The 18,643-nt window shown below is 38.7% G+C and overlaps 1 protein-coding gene across 4 annotated transcripts in view; it reads right to left on the reverse strand.

The window, feature by feature from the left end:
- The window catches only part of dock8 (dedicator of cytokinesis 8), a 99,020-nt gene that overhangs the window by 5,888 nt on the left and 74,489 nt on the right, over nucleotides 1-18,643 (reverse strand). For all 4 annotated transcript variants that reach the window (XM_008103317.3, XM_008103316.3, XM_062971965.1 and 1 more), the window contains 13 exons: nucleotides 18,209-18,305; nucleotides 16,324-16,458; nucleotides 14,427-14,579; nucleotides 13,379-13,537; nucleotides 12,601-12,701; nucleotides 11,237-11,429; nucleotides 9,187-9,330; nucleotides 8,278-8,409; nucleotides 6,741-6,875; nucleotides 4,339-4,428; nucleotides 3,457-3,693; nucleotides 2,424-2,567; nucleotides 386-492 (listed from right to left, as the gene is read on the reverse strand). In XM_008103317.3, the coding sequence (XP_008101524.2) occupies nucleotides 386-492; nucleotides 2,424-2,567; nucleotides 3,457-3,693; nucleotides 4,339-4,428; nucleotides 6,741-6,875; nucleotides 8,278-8,409; nucleotides 9,187-9,330; nucleotides 11,237-11,429; nucleotides 12,601-12,701; nucleotides 13,379-13,537; nucleotides 14,427-14,579; nucleotides 16,324-16,458; nucleotides 18,209-18,305 (1,827 nt within the window). The remainder of the gene's footprint in view (nucleotides 1-385; nucleotides 493-2,423; nucleotides 2,568-3,456; nucleotides 3,694-4,338; nucleotides 4,429-6,740; nucleotides 6,876-8,277; nucleotides 8,410-9,186; nucleotides 9,331-11,236; nucleotides 11,430-12,600; nucleotides 12,702-13,378; nucleotides 13,538-14,426; nucleotides 14,580-16,323; nucleotides 16,459-18,208; nucleotides 18,306-18,643) is intronic.

Below are 18,643 nucleotides of genomic sequence, written 5' to 3' on the forward strand. Positions count from 1 at the left end.
ATAATGAATATAAGAATCACATATTAAAATAACTTTAAAACACAGCAAAAGAAGAAAACAGTCAAAAGCCCCTTCCGCAGCATGTGAGGTCAGCTGTCCAAAGGCTGTTTGAAGGAAAAGGTAACTGTCTGCTGGCACAAAGAGAACAATCAACCATATGGAAGGATTCCAGATCTGGAAATGGCCACCAATGCCCTTTGGGGCCACTGCTTTGGAAACAGCCTGACACCATTCTCACCAATGACTGCACAATAGTACAGTAGTGATCCTATGATCTGTGTAGGCTTCCAATAATAACTCAGTTTATAGCAAAGACCCCCTGGTCAAGCATGTTCTGAGTGTTGCTGCAGTGTTAATTGGCATAATTCTTTTTCCTTTTGCTTACCTCATTATGAACTCTTTGAAGCATAACCTCAGCTTGTTGTGATGCCGATACAGTTTTGAATCTTCTGGAATTTCAGCCAGGAACACTTGGGCTACCTCTAGTGGCCCCTTATAAAAATAATGCAACAGTGCATTAGAGAAGGGCTTCTTAATTTTTTCCCACTTGCAACCCCTTTCTGCCCAAGAATTGTTTTAAGTATATATACATAAAATGAGTATTAAAAAAATCAAGCATTTACTGATAAGAAATCAGCACTTGCAAGACTGGTTAAACAGGCTGATTTTCCACTTTGCAAATACAGCTGAAGCAATTTCTGCAGAATCCACTGTAAACACTGCACATATGTAAATGGAAACCTTTTACCATTGCCAGATTTTTCGGGATCCCAACATTCAGCTAAGGGGACCCCATTTAGGATCAGGACTCACAGTTTAAGAAGCAATGCATTAGATCAGCGGTTCTCAACCTGTGGGTCCCAAGGTGTTATGGTCTACAATTCCAGGAAATCCCAGACAGTTTACCAGTATTTAGGATTTCTGGAAGTTGAAAGCCAAAGTATCTGGGACACACAGGCTGAAAACCACTGCATTAGATAAAGCATATTTCTTCAAGAAAGAAAGATGTTGAAAGTCAGGAATTGTCTCTGCTTATGCAATCAGAAAAACTGAACTCATAATCCAAGAAAGCAACAGTGAGATACTAGGTAGAAGACAGAATCAGCCATGTACTGTATGCCGGTTGCAACAGAAGAGAGTAAAGGAAGATTTTACAGGACCACTAGTTAAGATGAGGAATCAATTAATAAATGGCAACAGCCCTTTGCAAGTGATGTGCTGTGGATTAGAAATTGAAGTGGGATTTCAACAAAAAAGCAGACCAACAAGTCTGTATTATAGCTTTGTTGGGACCTAAAAAAACACTGAGCTGGCATGACATGTTGACTAATTCTTGTGATTTGATGCAAATGTACAAATGCAGGTTTAAGCCTTACTGTTAGACAGAGTTGAGATGATTGTCTCAGACTTAATATGCAGGCAGTATTGTGTTAGAAAAGATAGTTGTGTGCCATCTCTCTTATCCTGTGTCCCATAAACCAGCCTAGTGCCTTCATGTATGATGGATGATATTTAATTGCCAATACATGCTGAGAATTTCTTAAATGCTTGGAGCAAGAAGTGTTTTGGATTTTGGAATACTTGTATATTTGCAAATATGTGTATACAGGCAGATAGGTTTTGTAGGTTTGTTCTTAAGTTGAATTTGTATGTAAGTCAGAACATTTGAAGTATAACTCCAGTGATAGAGAGACACACACACACACACACACAAACATACATGAACACACACATATATATATATACATATTCATACACAAACACACACACACTTTGGATACAATAGGGGTTAACACCCCAGTGGTGATAGTTTTGCTGTCTGTGCCCCTGTTTAGAAGATTTCACCTCACTTTCTGTCCCTGAGAGAATTGGATTTTGAAAAAAATGGCTTGTTGTAGAAACAAGAATTGGTGAGAAAGCTTCAGTAGAGACCTTTCCCCCATAATAATGCTTGAATTTCTCTTCCAATGGGTAGATTTCTCTCACTTCCTGTTGACTCACCCCCTGTTCTTAACTATGAGTCGTTTGTAAATCGGATGTTTGTGACTCAGGGACTGCCTGCAATGATATATCTTGGAGATGGGACCCAAGTCTAAACATGAAAATTATTGGAGCTTCATATGCAACTTATGCACATAGGTAATCTCATACCACATGTTTAATGATTTTGTGAATAAAATATTTTTGTATGCGGAGACATCAGAAAGCAAAGATGGTACTGTCTCAGCCACCCATGTAGACCATTTTGAGTTTTGGAACATTTCAGATTTTAGACTTCAGGATAATTTAGAATTGTGTGTATGTATGCATGAGAACCATTTTAATATTTTGTTCTGGATGCCAACAAGATTGAGTAAAGACTAAAAAAAATCAACTGTCCTGGAAAAGCAACAGTATTCTCTCATTAATTCCTGTATACTTACCTGGTTTACTGTCGCTCCCACAGAGCCTTGAAGAACCATCTGGAGCATTTTGGCATCTGGAGGCACCTGGTTGGTGGCAACAGCTAGTTCCAGAGTTTTCTTCTGCATGTCTTCAATAGCTACTTCAATTGGCATCAAAACAAACTGAAATCACAAAAAGGCAGGCATTTTGCAACTGGTCTACAAAGAAAAAAAAAAGATCATATATAGCTGACATGGGGAAAATGGAATGTTTTCATGTAGTAACACCAAGAATGGACAGCATGCATGTAATTCATGCTGCCTTTTGCCATTTGATAGAAAACTGGACAAAGTGTGGGGGAAAAAAAGGAAAGAATGAACTAATCCCACTCAGCAAGCAATTTAAGACAAAAATGAGGGGAAATGAGAGGAAGAAAAGTGACTAACTAGATGAACAAGCAAACCAGGAATAAAGTGTCCTCATGCCATTTATAAAAACAACAACCTCCATATTTTGTAACTCAGTTTTGGAGATTAACATTCATTCTGACCTATTTATATTCATTTTGTTAAGGCCAGGCTGTAGCACAGCTGGTTAATCGCCAGCAGCAATAGGTTTGAAGCCCGATTCAGATTGAGCACCTGACCGTTGTTAGCCTAGCTTACTGTCCATCTAAGCAGTTCAAAAACAGCTGAGTTGTGAGTAGAGAAATTAGGCAACACTCAAATCCCGACAATCAAAGAACAAGGAGGAAAAGTCTGCAATCAAAAGTGCTCGTTGTCACAGTGGATGGAGCAACAGCATCCCCCAGTAGCTGGACTCGAGCATAACCTCCAGGCATCGAAGTTGGAAAAATGCGGAAATACCTCTATCTGTCTTATATGTCTAAAACAGCATTGAATGTTTGCCGTGTATGTGTGCATTGTGATTCGCCCTGAGTCCCCTTTGAGGTGAGAAGGGTGGAATATAAATACTGGAAATAAATAAATAATAAAATGTTCTCTGCATGACCCTCTGAAGTCTTGCCTGACTGCCAGACATTTTGACCGTCATTTTAGAAACATGCATTACCTCCTCCTTTTGAATGACATTGATTCTAGTTTTGATGTAGGGGAAAGCATGCATGGTGGTCAAAATGGTCTTCCTCTTATACTGCTCACTCAGTTCTCCTCGCGGGCGTCCATCCCGCGTGAAGGGGGTGGTGTACATAAATCGCCGGAGATTGAAGTTCTTCTCAAAGTGAGTTACTCTATCTTTCATCTCATAGTCATCAAAATAAGGTTCCACAAAGGTAATTTGTATGTAAGCCTAGAGAAAATGGAAAAGAAACAACTCTCAATTAAAAAAAAAATCTAAATGTGAATAAGCTTTGGAACACAGCATTCAGGAACCTTTGACTCTTGCCAATTTTTATGACCTGGTAGGCTGTTAGGAATTGTGGGAATTGAAGTCCAAAACACCTGGAGGGCCCATCCTAGATATATAGTCAATATCAGTACTCAAAACATGGAAAAGTTAGGTTTTTGAAAATTACTCAAAAGATTCCTCAGCCAGTCTGGTACTAGTAATACCAGCTGGGAGAATCTAGGTGTTAGCATCCAAACATTAACATTTTGAAGCTGAACTCTGTATGTCTCAGTTTCTTGTTACGGGAAATAACTGTGAGAATCGGCCTTCAGAATGCTGCTCAGTGAAGGCAAATGAATCAAATGCAGTGAGTGGCTGTGTCGACTGAAAGCTTTTGAGGAAAAATATTTAAAGAATTCCAGGTTAAAGATCACAAAAGAAGCATTTATCTGTTTAATATTTCTGTTGAAGACAAGCAGAAGTAATACATATAGTTGGAATTACACAATTTTATCAGTGTATATAATTAATTCCAGGTGCTGGTTGCAAAATTTAAGATTTCTCAGTTGAAAGTTTCAAATTCCATGTAGCAAATGCCTGACATACCTTACTGGGATCTAGTTTGCTCTTGTCTACTGGAGTGGAATCTTTAATTACTGTAACACGATCCTCCCCAAAGCACTGCCCATAAAACCCCTGAAAAGAAAACAAAATTAGGTGGGGAGTGTTGTTTTTTTACAAGCTTTATAAAAAACAGACAGTGAATCATCTCTATAGCTGTGATAAGATGATGTGATAACCAGTTTACTACAAGTAAATTCCTGTTGCCACAACGTAAAAGGTTTCACCAAAACATTCAAAATTTCCAATCCAATTCTGTTCAACTTCATCAAAATTAGGGCCTAGTGTGCATAAAGGGACCAAACAAATATACAAAGGGCTGTGGCTTTCATGCATGTACAGAGCTGAATTGAGAATTGAATGGGACATCAATTTTTTTTTCTAACTTGGCTTGCAGACCCCTCAAAATTTGCACCAATTTACAGCTAGAGAGTCATAGTTGCCCTTCCTTTAGTTCAGTATTTCTCAAACTGTGTTCCTCCAGGTGGTTTGGACATCCGTTCCCATAAATCTCAGTCAGTTTAGCAGCTGTTAGGAATTGTGGGGGCTGAAGTCCAAAACATCTGGAGGAGCAGAGTATGAGAAACACTGCTTCAGTTTGTAATTGAAAGATGATGATGATTATTATTATTTATACCCTGCTTTTTCTCTCCACAAAGAAACTCAAAGTTGCCCCATAATTTCTGTAAATCTGTTATGTTCCTTGCTTTTCTTCATGTTAGTTAAAACATGCCAAATTACGTTGATCAGAAGCATTGGCTAATTCTTATCGATGACTACTGAATCGCAAAGCCCTAGGAGGATCTGGCATTGCTGTTGTGTTCTGAACAGCAAGCAAAACCAGTTTCTTCAGGATCTAACTTGAAAATCCTAATTTTTGAAAATCTAAAAAATGTTATTGGAGAGCTATGCCTTTAAGATTAAAATTATTAGGATTTTCAAGTTATATTGTACTGATCTCCCCTTATTTAGAATACCCTCTTATCTAGTAATTTAGAATGGCTGCAGGCCTAAATACCCTAAAGACACTGATATACTACCTCATTTTGGAAGATAAGCAGAGCCAGATCAGCACTGGTTAGTATTTACATGAGAGACTCCCAAGAGTTGTCATGTGCTGTGGTAGGCTATATTTCAGAGGAACTCAAGAGGTTACCATAAGTCAGCAGGCAACATATACAGCATGGTGAATTATGAAACTGGAGGTCCCTGGTCAGATCTTGTCTGAGCCACAAACATTATGACCTCAGGCAAGCCATAGTGTAAGGCAACTCATTAGTAATATCAGATATTAATGCTTACTTGCTGTAAGAATTGAACTAATTAATTGAACCCTTTGAAATACATGCATTCATGTACATGCTTTGAAAACGTGTATCTTCAAGTTATTTTTCACTTATGGTCACCCTATCACAGGGTTTTCTTAGAAAAAATTGTTTATAAGTGCTTTCTTGTGGACCTCCTTTGAGGCTAAGACATTTGAAATGACGTTTTAGGGGTCCCACACAAGACTCTGGGTTCTAGACTGTACTGAACAATTTGCTCAACCTGCCCACTGGATCAAGGAACTTCATACTCCTTTCCCATAATAACCTGCTACTATGACTTCTGAATCACGTTTCTAAAGATGTTTGATATATGCATGAAAATCAGAATGCATGAGCGTTAGGAAAGACCTGAAATCCGTTGTGATTAGAGCAATTCAGGTATTTAAATTAACTAATATATTTATTTCTGGAATATAATTATAAGAAGAAATATTTTGAAAGCAGAAATGGAATCAGAAGTGTCTTTATATTAAGACTCCTACACTTCACTCCTGCGTCTTGCCACTAGCAGAGCCCTCTAACTCCACCTTGATTTTCGCTACTGTTCTCTAGCCAGACATGCAGATAGGTAATCATCACATGGCTGTGAGAAAGTGATGAGAGATCTACAGAAATGACAAAGCTGGGTAATTTCCAATTTCTAGTCATTTGGGATACTTTTATTTGCAAGCTATCATGTAAATCTGAGAAGTTTATTTGTTGTTCATTTGGGTGATCTTAATGTGAATCTCAGATCTATATATATAAAAGAGTAATGAAATTTCGGCCTAGGACAAAACAACAAAACGACACATCCCAGAAACACTAAACTTGGCAGCACAACCCCTCACCCATGCCTCTACGTTCATACAACAAACAGCTCCAGCTACTCCAGAAAATGGCCAGGCTTTGAGACTGCAAGGCTATTCACTGCTATTCCACCTGGCCAACAAAGGATTCCCATAAGCCACAGCAACGCGTGGCCGGGCAAAGCTAGTATTTTATATAAATCACTCCTTCCAAAATGTTATTATTCTGCCAGTATTTCTTATGATTTATAACAGAAGTGCAATCACTTACCTCCAGCCTGTGAGAAATCTCTGGAAGTTTGGTAATGGCCGGTTCCTTATAAACAAATTCCTGCTCATCTAAATCTCCAAATATGGCTCCATAGAAACCGACACGGAAGTAAGTGCCAAACATTCTCTTTTGACCCTGGTTAATAAATATGAAAGTATATAATTTTTCTTCATATATACACATATACACACAACACACACACAGAGCCATTTTTGTTCGGGAATAAAATTCACTTTAGTGGTCATTATTATTTGTTCCATGAAGCAGTTGTATTTATTTTTAAATAAATGCTGCATCCCAGATCAGTTTCAGAGAAGGCTTTATCATGCTAGCAGTTAAAGGGCACCTTGCTGTTATTCCATTTTGCTCTTCTTAATTGGTTTTCCAAGCTAAGAAAAAAAGGCAGAAGAATTAGTGGACTAATAATAGAGGGTTAAGATAGAAGGCCAATGTTTTCTGAAAACTTTCTAAAATCTTGGTATAGAAACCAAGGTGACATTGTGATGAAAGTTTATGCTGGAGTGGCCTTAACTAGAAGTGAATGAATTTAGAGAAGAGAAGTTAGAAACCGAATCCATAAAGTTCTCAAGTAATGTGAAGTACCTTTTAAACATCTCAAGAACAATAGTTCTTGAAGAACAAACAATGGAAGCAAGCATTTTCAAAAAATAATCTGACCTCCTACACACAAGTGCATAACTCTGCTCCAAAGGAGTGTGCAAATGAGAATTTCCCAAGATATTGTTATTTATTTATATTACCTCTCATGCCCTATGCTGGGATTTCAAGGCTGCTCACAAGACACTAAATTAAGACACTAAACCAACTACAGATAAAGTAATATCAGTAAAAATATAATAAAACAATTGATATAATTAAAAGAAATTTAAAACACACACATTAAAAATTAAAAAGCATACCACATTATTAAAATCCCACTTCTTATAAGCAATTCAAAATCAAAACCTAGTGAAAGGATGATAGCAAGTAGGATGCTAGTCTAACTCTCATATGTGCATGGTCTTTCAGTTTAATTATGGCAAGAGTAGATAGCTTTGGCTTTACAACTATTGTTGGATCACAACGCTCATATTCTCTAATACTGGATGGAACTAATGGGAGTTGCATTCTAACTATATGTGGAGGGCCGGTTGACTGGTTTGGTCTTATCTGAAAAGAAATGGTTCATAAATGTATGGGATCTCCTATTCTTGGGAAGCATTCTCTTAACTTGTAGAAGCCAACAGGAGAACTTCAGTATAAACATAACTCAATTAAGTTGCTTAGAATCCTCCTCTGGTGTGTAAATATATTTTTCAGTTTTTCAGAGAGCCAAGTGCCTTATGTCTTGATGAAGTCCAACGTAAAATAGCTGGTAACAGGAATTCATTACATTACACTGTAACCAGTACCTAAATTATACCATAGGCTCCAAGTAGAATGGAGAAAGCAAAGAGAGGTATATTGTATAGCAACTGATCTCATCTTTATAATGAATAAAAACACTGCATCATAACAAGGTAAGAGTAAAAAATACCTTATTTATTATGTTTTCAAAGGCCTTCTGAAGTTTACTGTGAGTTGAAGAAAGCTTCCTGAAATCTCGATGTGCTTCTAAGATGGGAATGACAATTTTGTAGACCTCGTTGACAGTTTCACTCAAACCTCCCTTAAATGAAGTAAGTCAAGATGGAAACTGGTATCAATTGTCCAATCATTCATCATAAAAAATAACAAAGTTTCAGTGCTTGTCATATCCTAGCATATTGGGACATGTTTGATATTTACCAAACACAAATAAAACATTTTATGGAGTGTGATGCCATTCAAACACTTTTAATTGTTTTAGCCATTAGAACTGGCTACTTTCATTATGCTATTTAGGAATAGATATGAACAGTGCCTGCAAGTCATCTGTTAACTTATAGGGATCTCATATATTTCACAGAGTTTTCTTAAACAAGGAATACTAAAGTAGCTAGTCACTGACTTCCTCTGAAATATAGCCTACGGCACCTAGTATTTAATTGTAAGTTGCTTTGAGTCTCCTTTGGGAGAGATAAAGCAGAGTATAAATAATAATAGATAAATGCTACTCAAATAATGTCAACAGATTGAACTCGCCAAATAAAAGAAAGAAAGTCTTTAATCAGATCAAAAAAGGTAATTATGATATTGTGGCCTTCCAGGAGACCCATATATCTCAAAAACATGTGGTCATCATCATCATCATCATCATCATCATCATCATCATCATCATCATCATCATCATTTGGACTTCAAATTCCAGAAGACCCAGTCAGCTTATCCAATGGTCAGGAATTCTGGGAGTTAAAGTCCAAAACACCTGAGGGAATAAAGTTTGAAAACCACTGTCCTAGAACGAAACACCAAAAGGTCTTATGTGTTAATGCTGGTGGGAATTTTAGCTTATGGTACTACTCACAGTGCTAAAAAGCTCTGCAGCTTGTTCCAAGAGTCCCACTAACCCGTTCTCTGAGAAATACCTTCCTGAACATACTCCATCTTCATCTGGAGACAGAACATCATCTGAAACAGCAGACTCCTCTAGTACATTGGAGGAAATATTCTAAAAGACAGAAGAATTGTGTTTGAGACAAAATCTAGCTATATCCATTCAAATATTTAGTTCCTGACTCCAGTGTGGCACCTTACAGACCATCAGTGCTTCTAGACCATCTTTTCGTAATTATGTCAGTGACTGTAACTTCTGGATGCTATAAAGGTGCAGGAATAATCAAGTGATCAAAGCTTAGATTTCTAAACAATATTCTCTGCCCTCCCTCCATCACCTGTCACCAAAAATCCAGCTCTTCTCTTGTCTCATGCTTTTCATAATTCCGGAGTTGCGGTGGTGTAATGGGTTAAACCCTTCTGCCAGCTGAACTGCTGACCTAAGGGTTGGCGGTTCAAATCCACAAGACAGGGTGAGCTCCCATCTATCAGCCCTAGCTTCCCATGTGGAGATATGAGAGAAGCCTCCCTGGCTTCCCCTGGGCAACATCTTTGTAGACAACCGGTTCTCTCACACCAGAAGCGACTTGCCTCAATTCGCTTCTGACACTATAATTTCCCCCCCATAATTAATACATATCTCTCTTCACAAATATGCACAGAAAACACTCTATTTTTCTTAATTTTTAGTTTTTAGCTAACTATATGGGGTTATAGTGTACATCTGTTTCTCAAAAGACTGACTTTAAATCAGATTGTCTCAATTTTAAAAATTATTAAGTGGTAAACTCTGACCACATAATATTCTGCCCTATATTCATAGCAAAATTATAAATTTCTGAGATAAAGCAGAATATTTAGGGGAATGTTTGAAAATACTGTTGAAGTCATAATGTGAATTGCTTTGCAGAAAGGGGATCAATTATCATATTTATTCCTGAAGTAATGTGAAGTCTAAATTCCACCTTTTAAAAAGCAAGTTAATAAGCAACACCGATTTTTTTTAATAAGCAGAGAGACATGAAAGTTTGTCCATTACTCATCTGCCATAAAACCTGTTATTGCTTCAGAGTCTGGTTGGAAAACATGTACAGACAACATTGTTTTGGTGAGACAAGCTTATGCAAATACTAAAATATTTCAGAATGACTTTAGGAACCTGGAATTTTTTCCTACACATTTCATATGAAGCAAAGCCATCTTCTAATAGCCTGAAGGAAGATTACACACCATATTATGACAGGAAGCAAGCAACATTGAGGACTGTTGGCATACCTCAACAGTAGGGTGTAGGAATGTGTACTGCAGGCCTGCAAGATCAGTATTAATTGAGATTTGCGGCAGACTTGTGTTTGAGCAAGTGGCTCTTTCTCAACTCCCCATCATCTATAAACTAGGCTTACCTAATAATGCCCATTGGGAGGAAAAGACAAAAATCTGCTTAAGAATTGTTATTTGGTCATGTAAGTTCTTTCTTGTGGTTTGAGGTGCCACAGCCTAGAGAAGAATTCTCACTTTAGTAAGAACCAGTCTGTATCTCTTCCTGTTTCACTTGCAGCCTGCTTTTCAGCTGTCTGCTGCTTGCCCTTGACTGCTGTTGCAATGGTTTTTAACCCATCAGCCTAGCCAAACTTCAGTGAGCACATTTAGGCCCCTTCCACATAACTGAATAAAATCCCACATTTTCTGCTTTGAACTGGAATATATGGCAGTGTAGACTCAAATAATCGAGTTTAAAGCAAATATTGTGGGATTTTTCAGCCTTGATATTCTCAGTTATATGGCTGTGTGGAAGGGCCCCCAGGCCCCTTCTACACTGCCATATAATCCAGATTATAAAAGCAGATAATCCACATTATCTGATTTAAACTGGATTATCTGAGTCTACACTGCCATATTATCCAATTCAAAGCAGATAATCTGGATTTTATACAGCTGTGTAGAATGGCCTTTAGTGTCCATCTATCTTAAAGAAGATGCTAAAGAAAGGGCCTGCATTACGTACAGCAAGCTGCTCTTACCTGAAAGCTGACACTACCAACAGGCAGGTAATTGTGGTCCTCTAGCATGCTCAGGTACTCTGCAACTAGAGCAGCAGCATGAACAAGGCACATGGCAGCCTCTGTGTAGCATTTCCGCTTGGCGTGCTTTTCTGCCATGTTCTGCAGCCAAGTAAGTCTTAAGTCAGGTGAGGTCTGATAACCTTTGGCTATTCTAAAAATAGAAACATGGTGAAATGTCAATTGATTTGCTTTAGGGTTTAAATAAACAGGTCTGCCTCTTCTACAGTTTGCATTCAGTCCTACTGTTATCATATTGTCTTCCTCACTAGCATACCAATGTCCAGCTAGATTTAAAGGTATTACTACTCTTTCTCTCTCTCTCTCTCATATATATATATATATATATATAGCGCAGCGGGTTAGACCGCTGAGCTGCTGAACTTGCTGACTCAAAGATCGGCAGTTCAAATCCGGAGAGCAGGGTGAACTCCTGCTGTCAGCCCCAGCTTCTGCCAACCTAGTAGTTTGAAAACATGCAAATGTGAGTAGATCATTAACTACCGCTCCGCTGGGAAGGTAGTGACTCTCCATGCAGTCATGACGGCCACATGACCTTGGAGGTGTCTACAGACAATGTGGGCTCTTTGATTTAGAAATGGAGATGACCCCTAGAGTCGGACATGACTAGACTTAATGTCAAGAAAAAACCTTTAACTATCACCTTATTAACCCCAGAGGTCCATCCTGGAAGTTATGGTTTTGTAAAATGGGCTGAAATTATCTGAACACAAATTTTGCCTTTTTTAATTTAAGTCCCTGGATTCTTTGTGGGAAGTTAAGATGCAGAACTGATATAAATCTGTCATTAATATATGCCTTTAATGTTGTTATTGTTAACTGTTCTCAAATCAGTTTTGACTTATGACAGCCTTATGAATGAGTGATCTCCAAATTCCCCTAGTGTATACTACTATGCTCAGGTCTTGCAAGCTCAGAGCTGTGGCTTCCTTCATTGAGTCTATCCATCTGTAATGTGATCTTCCTCTTTTCCTAATGCCGTCTATCTTCCCAAAAAGCCTTACTGTAATTTCTGATGAGATGCCTTCTTGTGATATGGCCAAAATACGAGAGTCATACAACAGTCTTGGCTGAGTCATCTTGGCTTCCATGGATAGTTCAAATTTTATTTGCTCTAGGACTTATTTGTATTTTTAGCCATCAATGGTATCCATAGAATTCTTCTCTTTCACCACATTTCAAATGATTTCATATTCTTCCTTTTAACTTCCTTCAGTATCCACTCACACAGAAAACAATTTTTAACCATAGTGGTTCTGGCATATTCATTTTAAATTATTCAAAGAAATATTAAATATTTCAACCTGTACATAAGATCCATTAGCATTTCTGGGTCTTCCTGAAACTCTCGCATTTTTACTGTATCTGACAATATGCTGTTCAAATTACACAACAGCTCTTCTACCTACAAAAAAGAAAGAAGAAAATTTATTTAGATATTTCTCTGATAATTTTAATAAATAGGAAACTGAGAAGAGGAGCACAAAGGAAACAATGTATTCTGTTATAATTAAGATTTCAGTGGTAATATTCAGGATGGAATTCCATGTTCAACTTTGTAACACAACAACAACAGCCACTGAGTTAACATCATCATATCACACAATAATTTTTGAAGTATCCCATTATGCCTTTTTAAAAGGTGTGATGACTATATACTGGGAATACAATTACCAACCTTGAGGTCCAAGGATTGCTTATTCATTAATTGAGTTTGGACTATCATATCCCAGAATAAAAATTACCAGAAAGTACACTAAATTGAACCTATCACAGGCTTTCTGGGGCTGACAGTGTGTGACTTGCCCAAGGTCATCCAATGGGTTTCCATGGCCAAGTAGGGAATTGAACCCTGGTCTCCATAATCCATTGCTCAAACCACCCTATCATGCTGGGCTGTCACACTGGGACTGAATAAATATATATAGGACTGAATGGTATGAAAAACAAATAGACCATGTGGTATAACTTCTGAAGCTATTATTGTTTGTTTTCTGTTTGTGTGTGAGCCTAAAATATTTCAGTTTTGTCCCAAAACTATCTAGATATGTGAATGTCTCCTGAAGTAACAAGGTATCTTACTTGTGCTGGGAACAGAGTTGGCTGCATATCTGTATCTTCCTCTGCATATGCCAAAATGGTTCGTAGAGACTTTCTGAGATATTCCTCATTAAAATCAGATGCTTTACCAACCAGAGAAGCCAGTGACATTGTCACTTGCATTTTTACTCTTGCAAAGTTCTTTTGGAAAACAGAAAAAAGGATTATCAGATTATGCTATTCAAGAGTACCAAAATCCAATCAGCAGTAGATTGTTGGTTTCTGTTTCGTAAAGATCACAACTCCCACATCTTTACAATTGGCTTAGGTACAATTTGTTATAATCACCTTTAGAATTTAAAAAGCAGGATTGAAATCCTACACATGCCTACGTGGGCATAAATCCCATTGAAATGAATTTATCATCCTATCTAATAAGCATGATGACATACACATTATCCAACTACACAAAAAATGTAGTAGAATATCTCCCTTGGTTTTATGGGAACTGACTGTTATTGAAATTATATTGAGTTTTTTAACAGGAACCTATATTAACCATAGGAAAACACTGACACAAAATGACACTATTTACATGTCATATAATTTCAAATCAAAGATTATGTCATTATTCTCCCCATCCATATAGTTCCATATTCTAGGACTGAGCGTTACAACTTCTGTACATGAAGGGCATATACCACTGTTGATTGCACCCTAAGAATACATGATATTCCCCAAACTATATCAGTTATTACAAGGGAACAGAACCTGAAAATGTATGTATTTTAAAGAAGAATTAGTATAATGCAGTATAGAACCTATCTATAACTGAGACCCAGAGCATCATGAACCTCACTTTTATATGATTTCAGCATTATCAATAGATGCATTCTCAAAAGCAACTTTCCAAGGCCTCCCTCCAAGAGAGCATGAGGCCATTTCCAAGCGAGTGGAAAGAATGTCTGCAAACCAGAAGTTACTACATCAGACAGAGACCATAAAAGTAGCATTAGATATAATTCTGCAAGTCAGTAAGTCAAGTCATAAAACTTGACTTACTGACTAATGTTAATAACGATTGTCTTACACTGGTAGAACTGAAACTGTATCTCATTAGAAGGTAAAGGGTGGCACAAGACTGGATCCGAGTGGCATCGATGCTGCTGCTGCAGTGCTGCAGGACTCTCTGGCAGAGATCAGCACACTGCTCCACTTCCTCTTCAAACAGCAAATCTCCAAACTGAACAAAAACAGAGGGGAAATATATTATAATACAGGGCACCAAAAATAAATGTCTTCTAGCATTACTAAACAAAGGACATTTTGCAACTTTTGAAGTGTCCTTTCATTTTCTTTTCTTTCGTGGGAAGAAAAAAAGTCAGGCCCTAAATATCTTAAAAGCATCAGATCCCATCTGATCTTGGAAGCTCCGCAGGATCAGTCCAAGTTAGTACTTGGATGGGAGTCTGACAATGTATACCACTGCTGTAGGCTATATTTCAAAAGAAGGAAATGGCAAAACCATCTCTAGAAAAACCCTGTGAAATTCATGAGATTGTAATAAGTCAACAGGCAATGTGAACAAATATATACAAACAAGAAAAAAGCAAGAAGAAAACATAGAAAAACATAAGAGAGTTGAAAATGGAGGACAACATCATCTAGACTTCTTCTCCTATAAAACACCATGATTGAAGGAAAGAGATCCCAGGGTAGCAAATGCAAACAATCTGGACAGTTTTGGTAGATCAAATGGAGGAAAGGCAATAGGAAAGCAGCTTTTTCGTATTGCTTTTCCTCCAAATTCCAGTCACTGAAGCTTTCTCAACCACTCTCTACTTGTCATCTACTTGTCATCTGAACATGTGACCTAGAAAAAGCAACTTAGCAAAACAGGAACTTTTACATCAGTAGTGCAAAAGGTACTTTTCAGCTACCCTCTCCATCATGTTGAATGTATTTACATAAATCTTATTTTCCATGCTTTCACATGGATGCATTTATAATTCAATATTTTAATTGTTACGAGAAAGGAAAGGGAATAAAGATTAAGGAAGTCAAAGACCCTGGAAACAGATAGCAAGGAACTGCCTATGGTGCAGTAGCCAAGAGCGTCAAGATAAGGAAATACTTCATTTATGGGTCAGTGAGAAGCCTGTCCATTTATATTCTGACATATTTCCTCAAATCATAAAAATTAGATGCTGCAGTCCATCATATCTGAAGGCCACCAGGCTGGAGAAGACTGAAATACCACATATGGGTGAAGTATTCTGAAATGATGATGTTAAATTTAAGTTGAACTAGTCAATTAAACATAAGTAAGCTGCCCCTAGAAAGACTTTCTGTTCTCACATTTTCCTGCTAAATTTACTCTGTTGCTGCTTTTAAATTCCTCTATTTCACTCTCACTGGAGGATTGAAATATTTTTCTTAATTCCACTTTCTATTCCTTCTCGGAGACAAGCTGAAGTTGTCGGAATAGACCCAACTTTTGTTTTCGTCCCGTCTGTTTCTCAGAGATTCGGGCGAAAATATCGTATTTTGCTTTCTTTTCTCCTCACTGCTCCATTTCTCTCACTACTTTTCCATTTTATTCTAATTATTCTCTGAATAAAATGATTGTCAGGGAACAGGATTCACCACATGTGGTTAGAACAGAAGGAAAAAACTGTTGTGGAATAAAATGAGTCTTAATAGTGTTAACCAAAAAGCCGCCAAACAAACCTATCACTTTGTACCTAGTTGTCTGTCACAAGGGAATTAGCCTATCGGTAGATGGATTATTCCTCCTGTACCATCCTGAGAACAGTTCACCAAATCATCCTGGCTGCTTACAATCATACAGGTGGCTCCAAGATTGTTGCATGGGCTGTTGCAGATGGATGGCACTGTAATATTTAGTGCTCATGGAAACTGAGTTTTTTTACTTGACATTGTGTATTTCAAAAACTAAACAAGAAAAAACTTGAAAAAATGCTTACCTTGACAATAAGGGCTCGAAGAGTAGCAAAGCAATGCATCAAGTACGTTGTGCTCTGATCACAAGTCAGAGAGTTGACAAGGACTTTCAGTACACCCCCCAAGATGTTATCTCTGCAATCCATAGCTGAGGTTGCCTACATCAGAGATAAAGATTGTTTGTCAGAGCCTTTCGTAATTATTTTAAACAAATTTTATTCTACAATTAGGGAACCTCTAGCTCAGGCATGGGCAAACCTCGGCCCTCCAGCTGTTTTGAACTTCAACTCCCACAATTCCTAACAGCCTATCAGCTGTTAGGAATTGTGGGAGCTGAAGTCCAAAACACCTGGAGGACCGAAGTTTGCCCATGCATACTCTAGGTTGTAGACCAGTGATTCCCAAAGTGGGCGCTACCGCCCCTGGTGGGTGCTGGAGCGATCCAGGGGGGCGGTGATGGCACCTGGGGAGGGGTGGGGCCTCTTCCCAAGTGCCGGAGACAGGGCTGAGCCCCTGAGGCGCCTGTTAGGACACAGGCGGCGGAGCTAGAAGAGTGGGCGTGGCTTCTTCCCAAGAGCCTGAGACAGGGCTGAGAATATATACCTCTCCTGAGGCACTTGTTGGGACACAGAGGGCGGAGCTAGGGAAGGGGGAGGGACCTCCTTCCAAGAGCCCGAGACAGGGCTGAGCCTCTATACATCTCCTGAGTGGCCTTTTAGGACTAAAGGGCAGGGCTGGGGCGGGGCCTCTTCCCAAGAGCCTCTGTATACCTCCCCTGAGGCGCTTGTTAAAACACGGGGGCAGGGTATAGAGGCCCCGCCCCCTCCTCTAGCCCTGCCCCCTGTGCCCTGGCAGGTGCAACAGGACAGGGATAGAAGCTCAGCCCTGCCTCAGAGCTCATAACCCCGCCCATCCTAGTCCTGACCGTCCATTTGTGGCCCCGACCACCTCCCCCTCCCAGCCCTGCATCTTGGACTAGGGGAGAGGCTCAGCCCCACCCTCTTGAGAAGGAACCATGCCCACCCTTCTAAGCCACGCCCCCCTTTCCAGGGGGTGCTAATATTTTTTCTGGAAAGGGGGCAGCAGGCCAAATAAAGTTTGGGAACCACTGTTGTAGACCAAAGTCATCTTGACTTGATCTTGGCCACAGCACTTTCCCCTCCCTGAAGCCTACAATCAAGGCTGGCCATACTGTTAGACTGTATGAGGCCACTCGTGTGGCACTTGCTGGGGATCAGAGGTTGTAGCCTCCTGGCTGTTTCTAAAAATCTCTTCTGCTGCCCACTACTGTGTCAAGAGAAAAACGGTATTTCCATAGGCCACACAACCTGTTCTGGACCCATGAACAAAAAAGGTATAATCAACTCTGTTATCTTATCACCAATATTAAATCAATATTCAACATACTAGTTGGGTCAATTTCAGCAGACTAGGGAAGGAGTATCATTTTGTCCTTTGCAACTCCAGGTAGACTATGCAGAATCACTATGGACACTCAAAATCATATAAGCTGTTCTAGATTAGCACACCAGTCAACACTGTAAAGTAAAACAATGTTAAAACAAGCCTGATTAATATGGCTTGGCTCAAATGGTTGGGAATTGCAGCTGCATGAGGTGATAGAAAATTCTATTACATTGCCCTAAGCGCCCCACAAAATTACAATCACAATTTCAGGAGTAAAACGATTTCAATCAATTTATAGCTGTGATAACTGCACTACAAGGAAGCAATTTAGTGTGTGCCTCCTGACATTTGAAAAACAATTGCAATTCATTTCTAAATATGTAAACCTATGAATTTAAACACTGTGCAATGCAACAAAAACAAAGGAAGAAACAAATAATAATTTCATCACTTTTCACGGGTGGAGAAACTGGCACATTGCCAGTTAATGCAGTTTCTCACCTGGATGATGTTCTCTTGCATATCCAGAACAATCAGATTAGCTTCTGTAGCTAGGTTCCCACTAACCAGAGCTTCTTGATCTATTTCAGCTTTTGTCCTGTGAAAGTAGCAGATCATGTTAACAAACATCCATGAATCAGATAACGAAACACGTTGTTTCATTAAAGTAACAATTATCAGAACAGGATCCTAAAACTGAAATATGAAACCTACTTTAAATTATTGTCAGAGATACTCAGTTCTTTGACAACAAATTGATCCATAGTTAGGGAGGTTCAATCATGGTTTAGTGTGATGTCTGAATTGAGAAGCTTTGTATGCACAAGGAACCATGGTTTTAACTCTGAAATGGGTCAGAAAGCCTAGTTTATCCTATGATTTGGCAATATGTCTAGATTTGGCAAACCATTTGTAGGTGGAAAAATAAAAGCAACA

Source organism: Anolis carolinensis, chromosome 2, assembly GCF_035594765.1.
Source record: "Anolis carolinensis isolate JA03-04 chromosome 2, rAnoCar3.1.pri, whole genome shotgun sequence".
NCBI classification, from domain to species: Eukaryota; Metazoa; Chordata; class Lepidosauria; order Squamata; family Dactyloidae; genus Anolis; species Anolis carolinensis.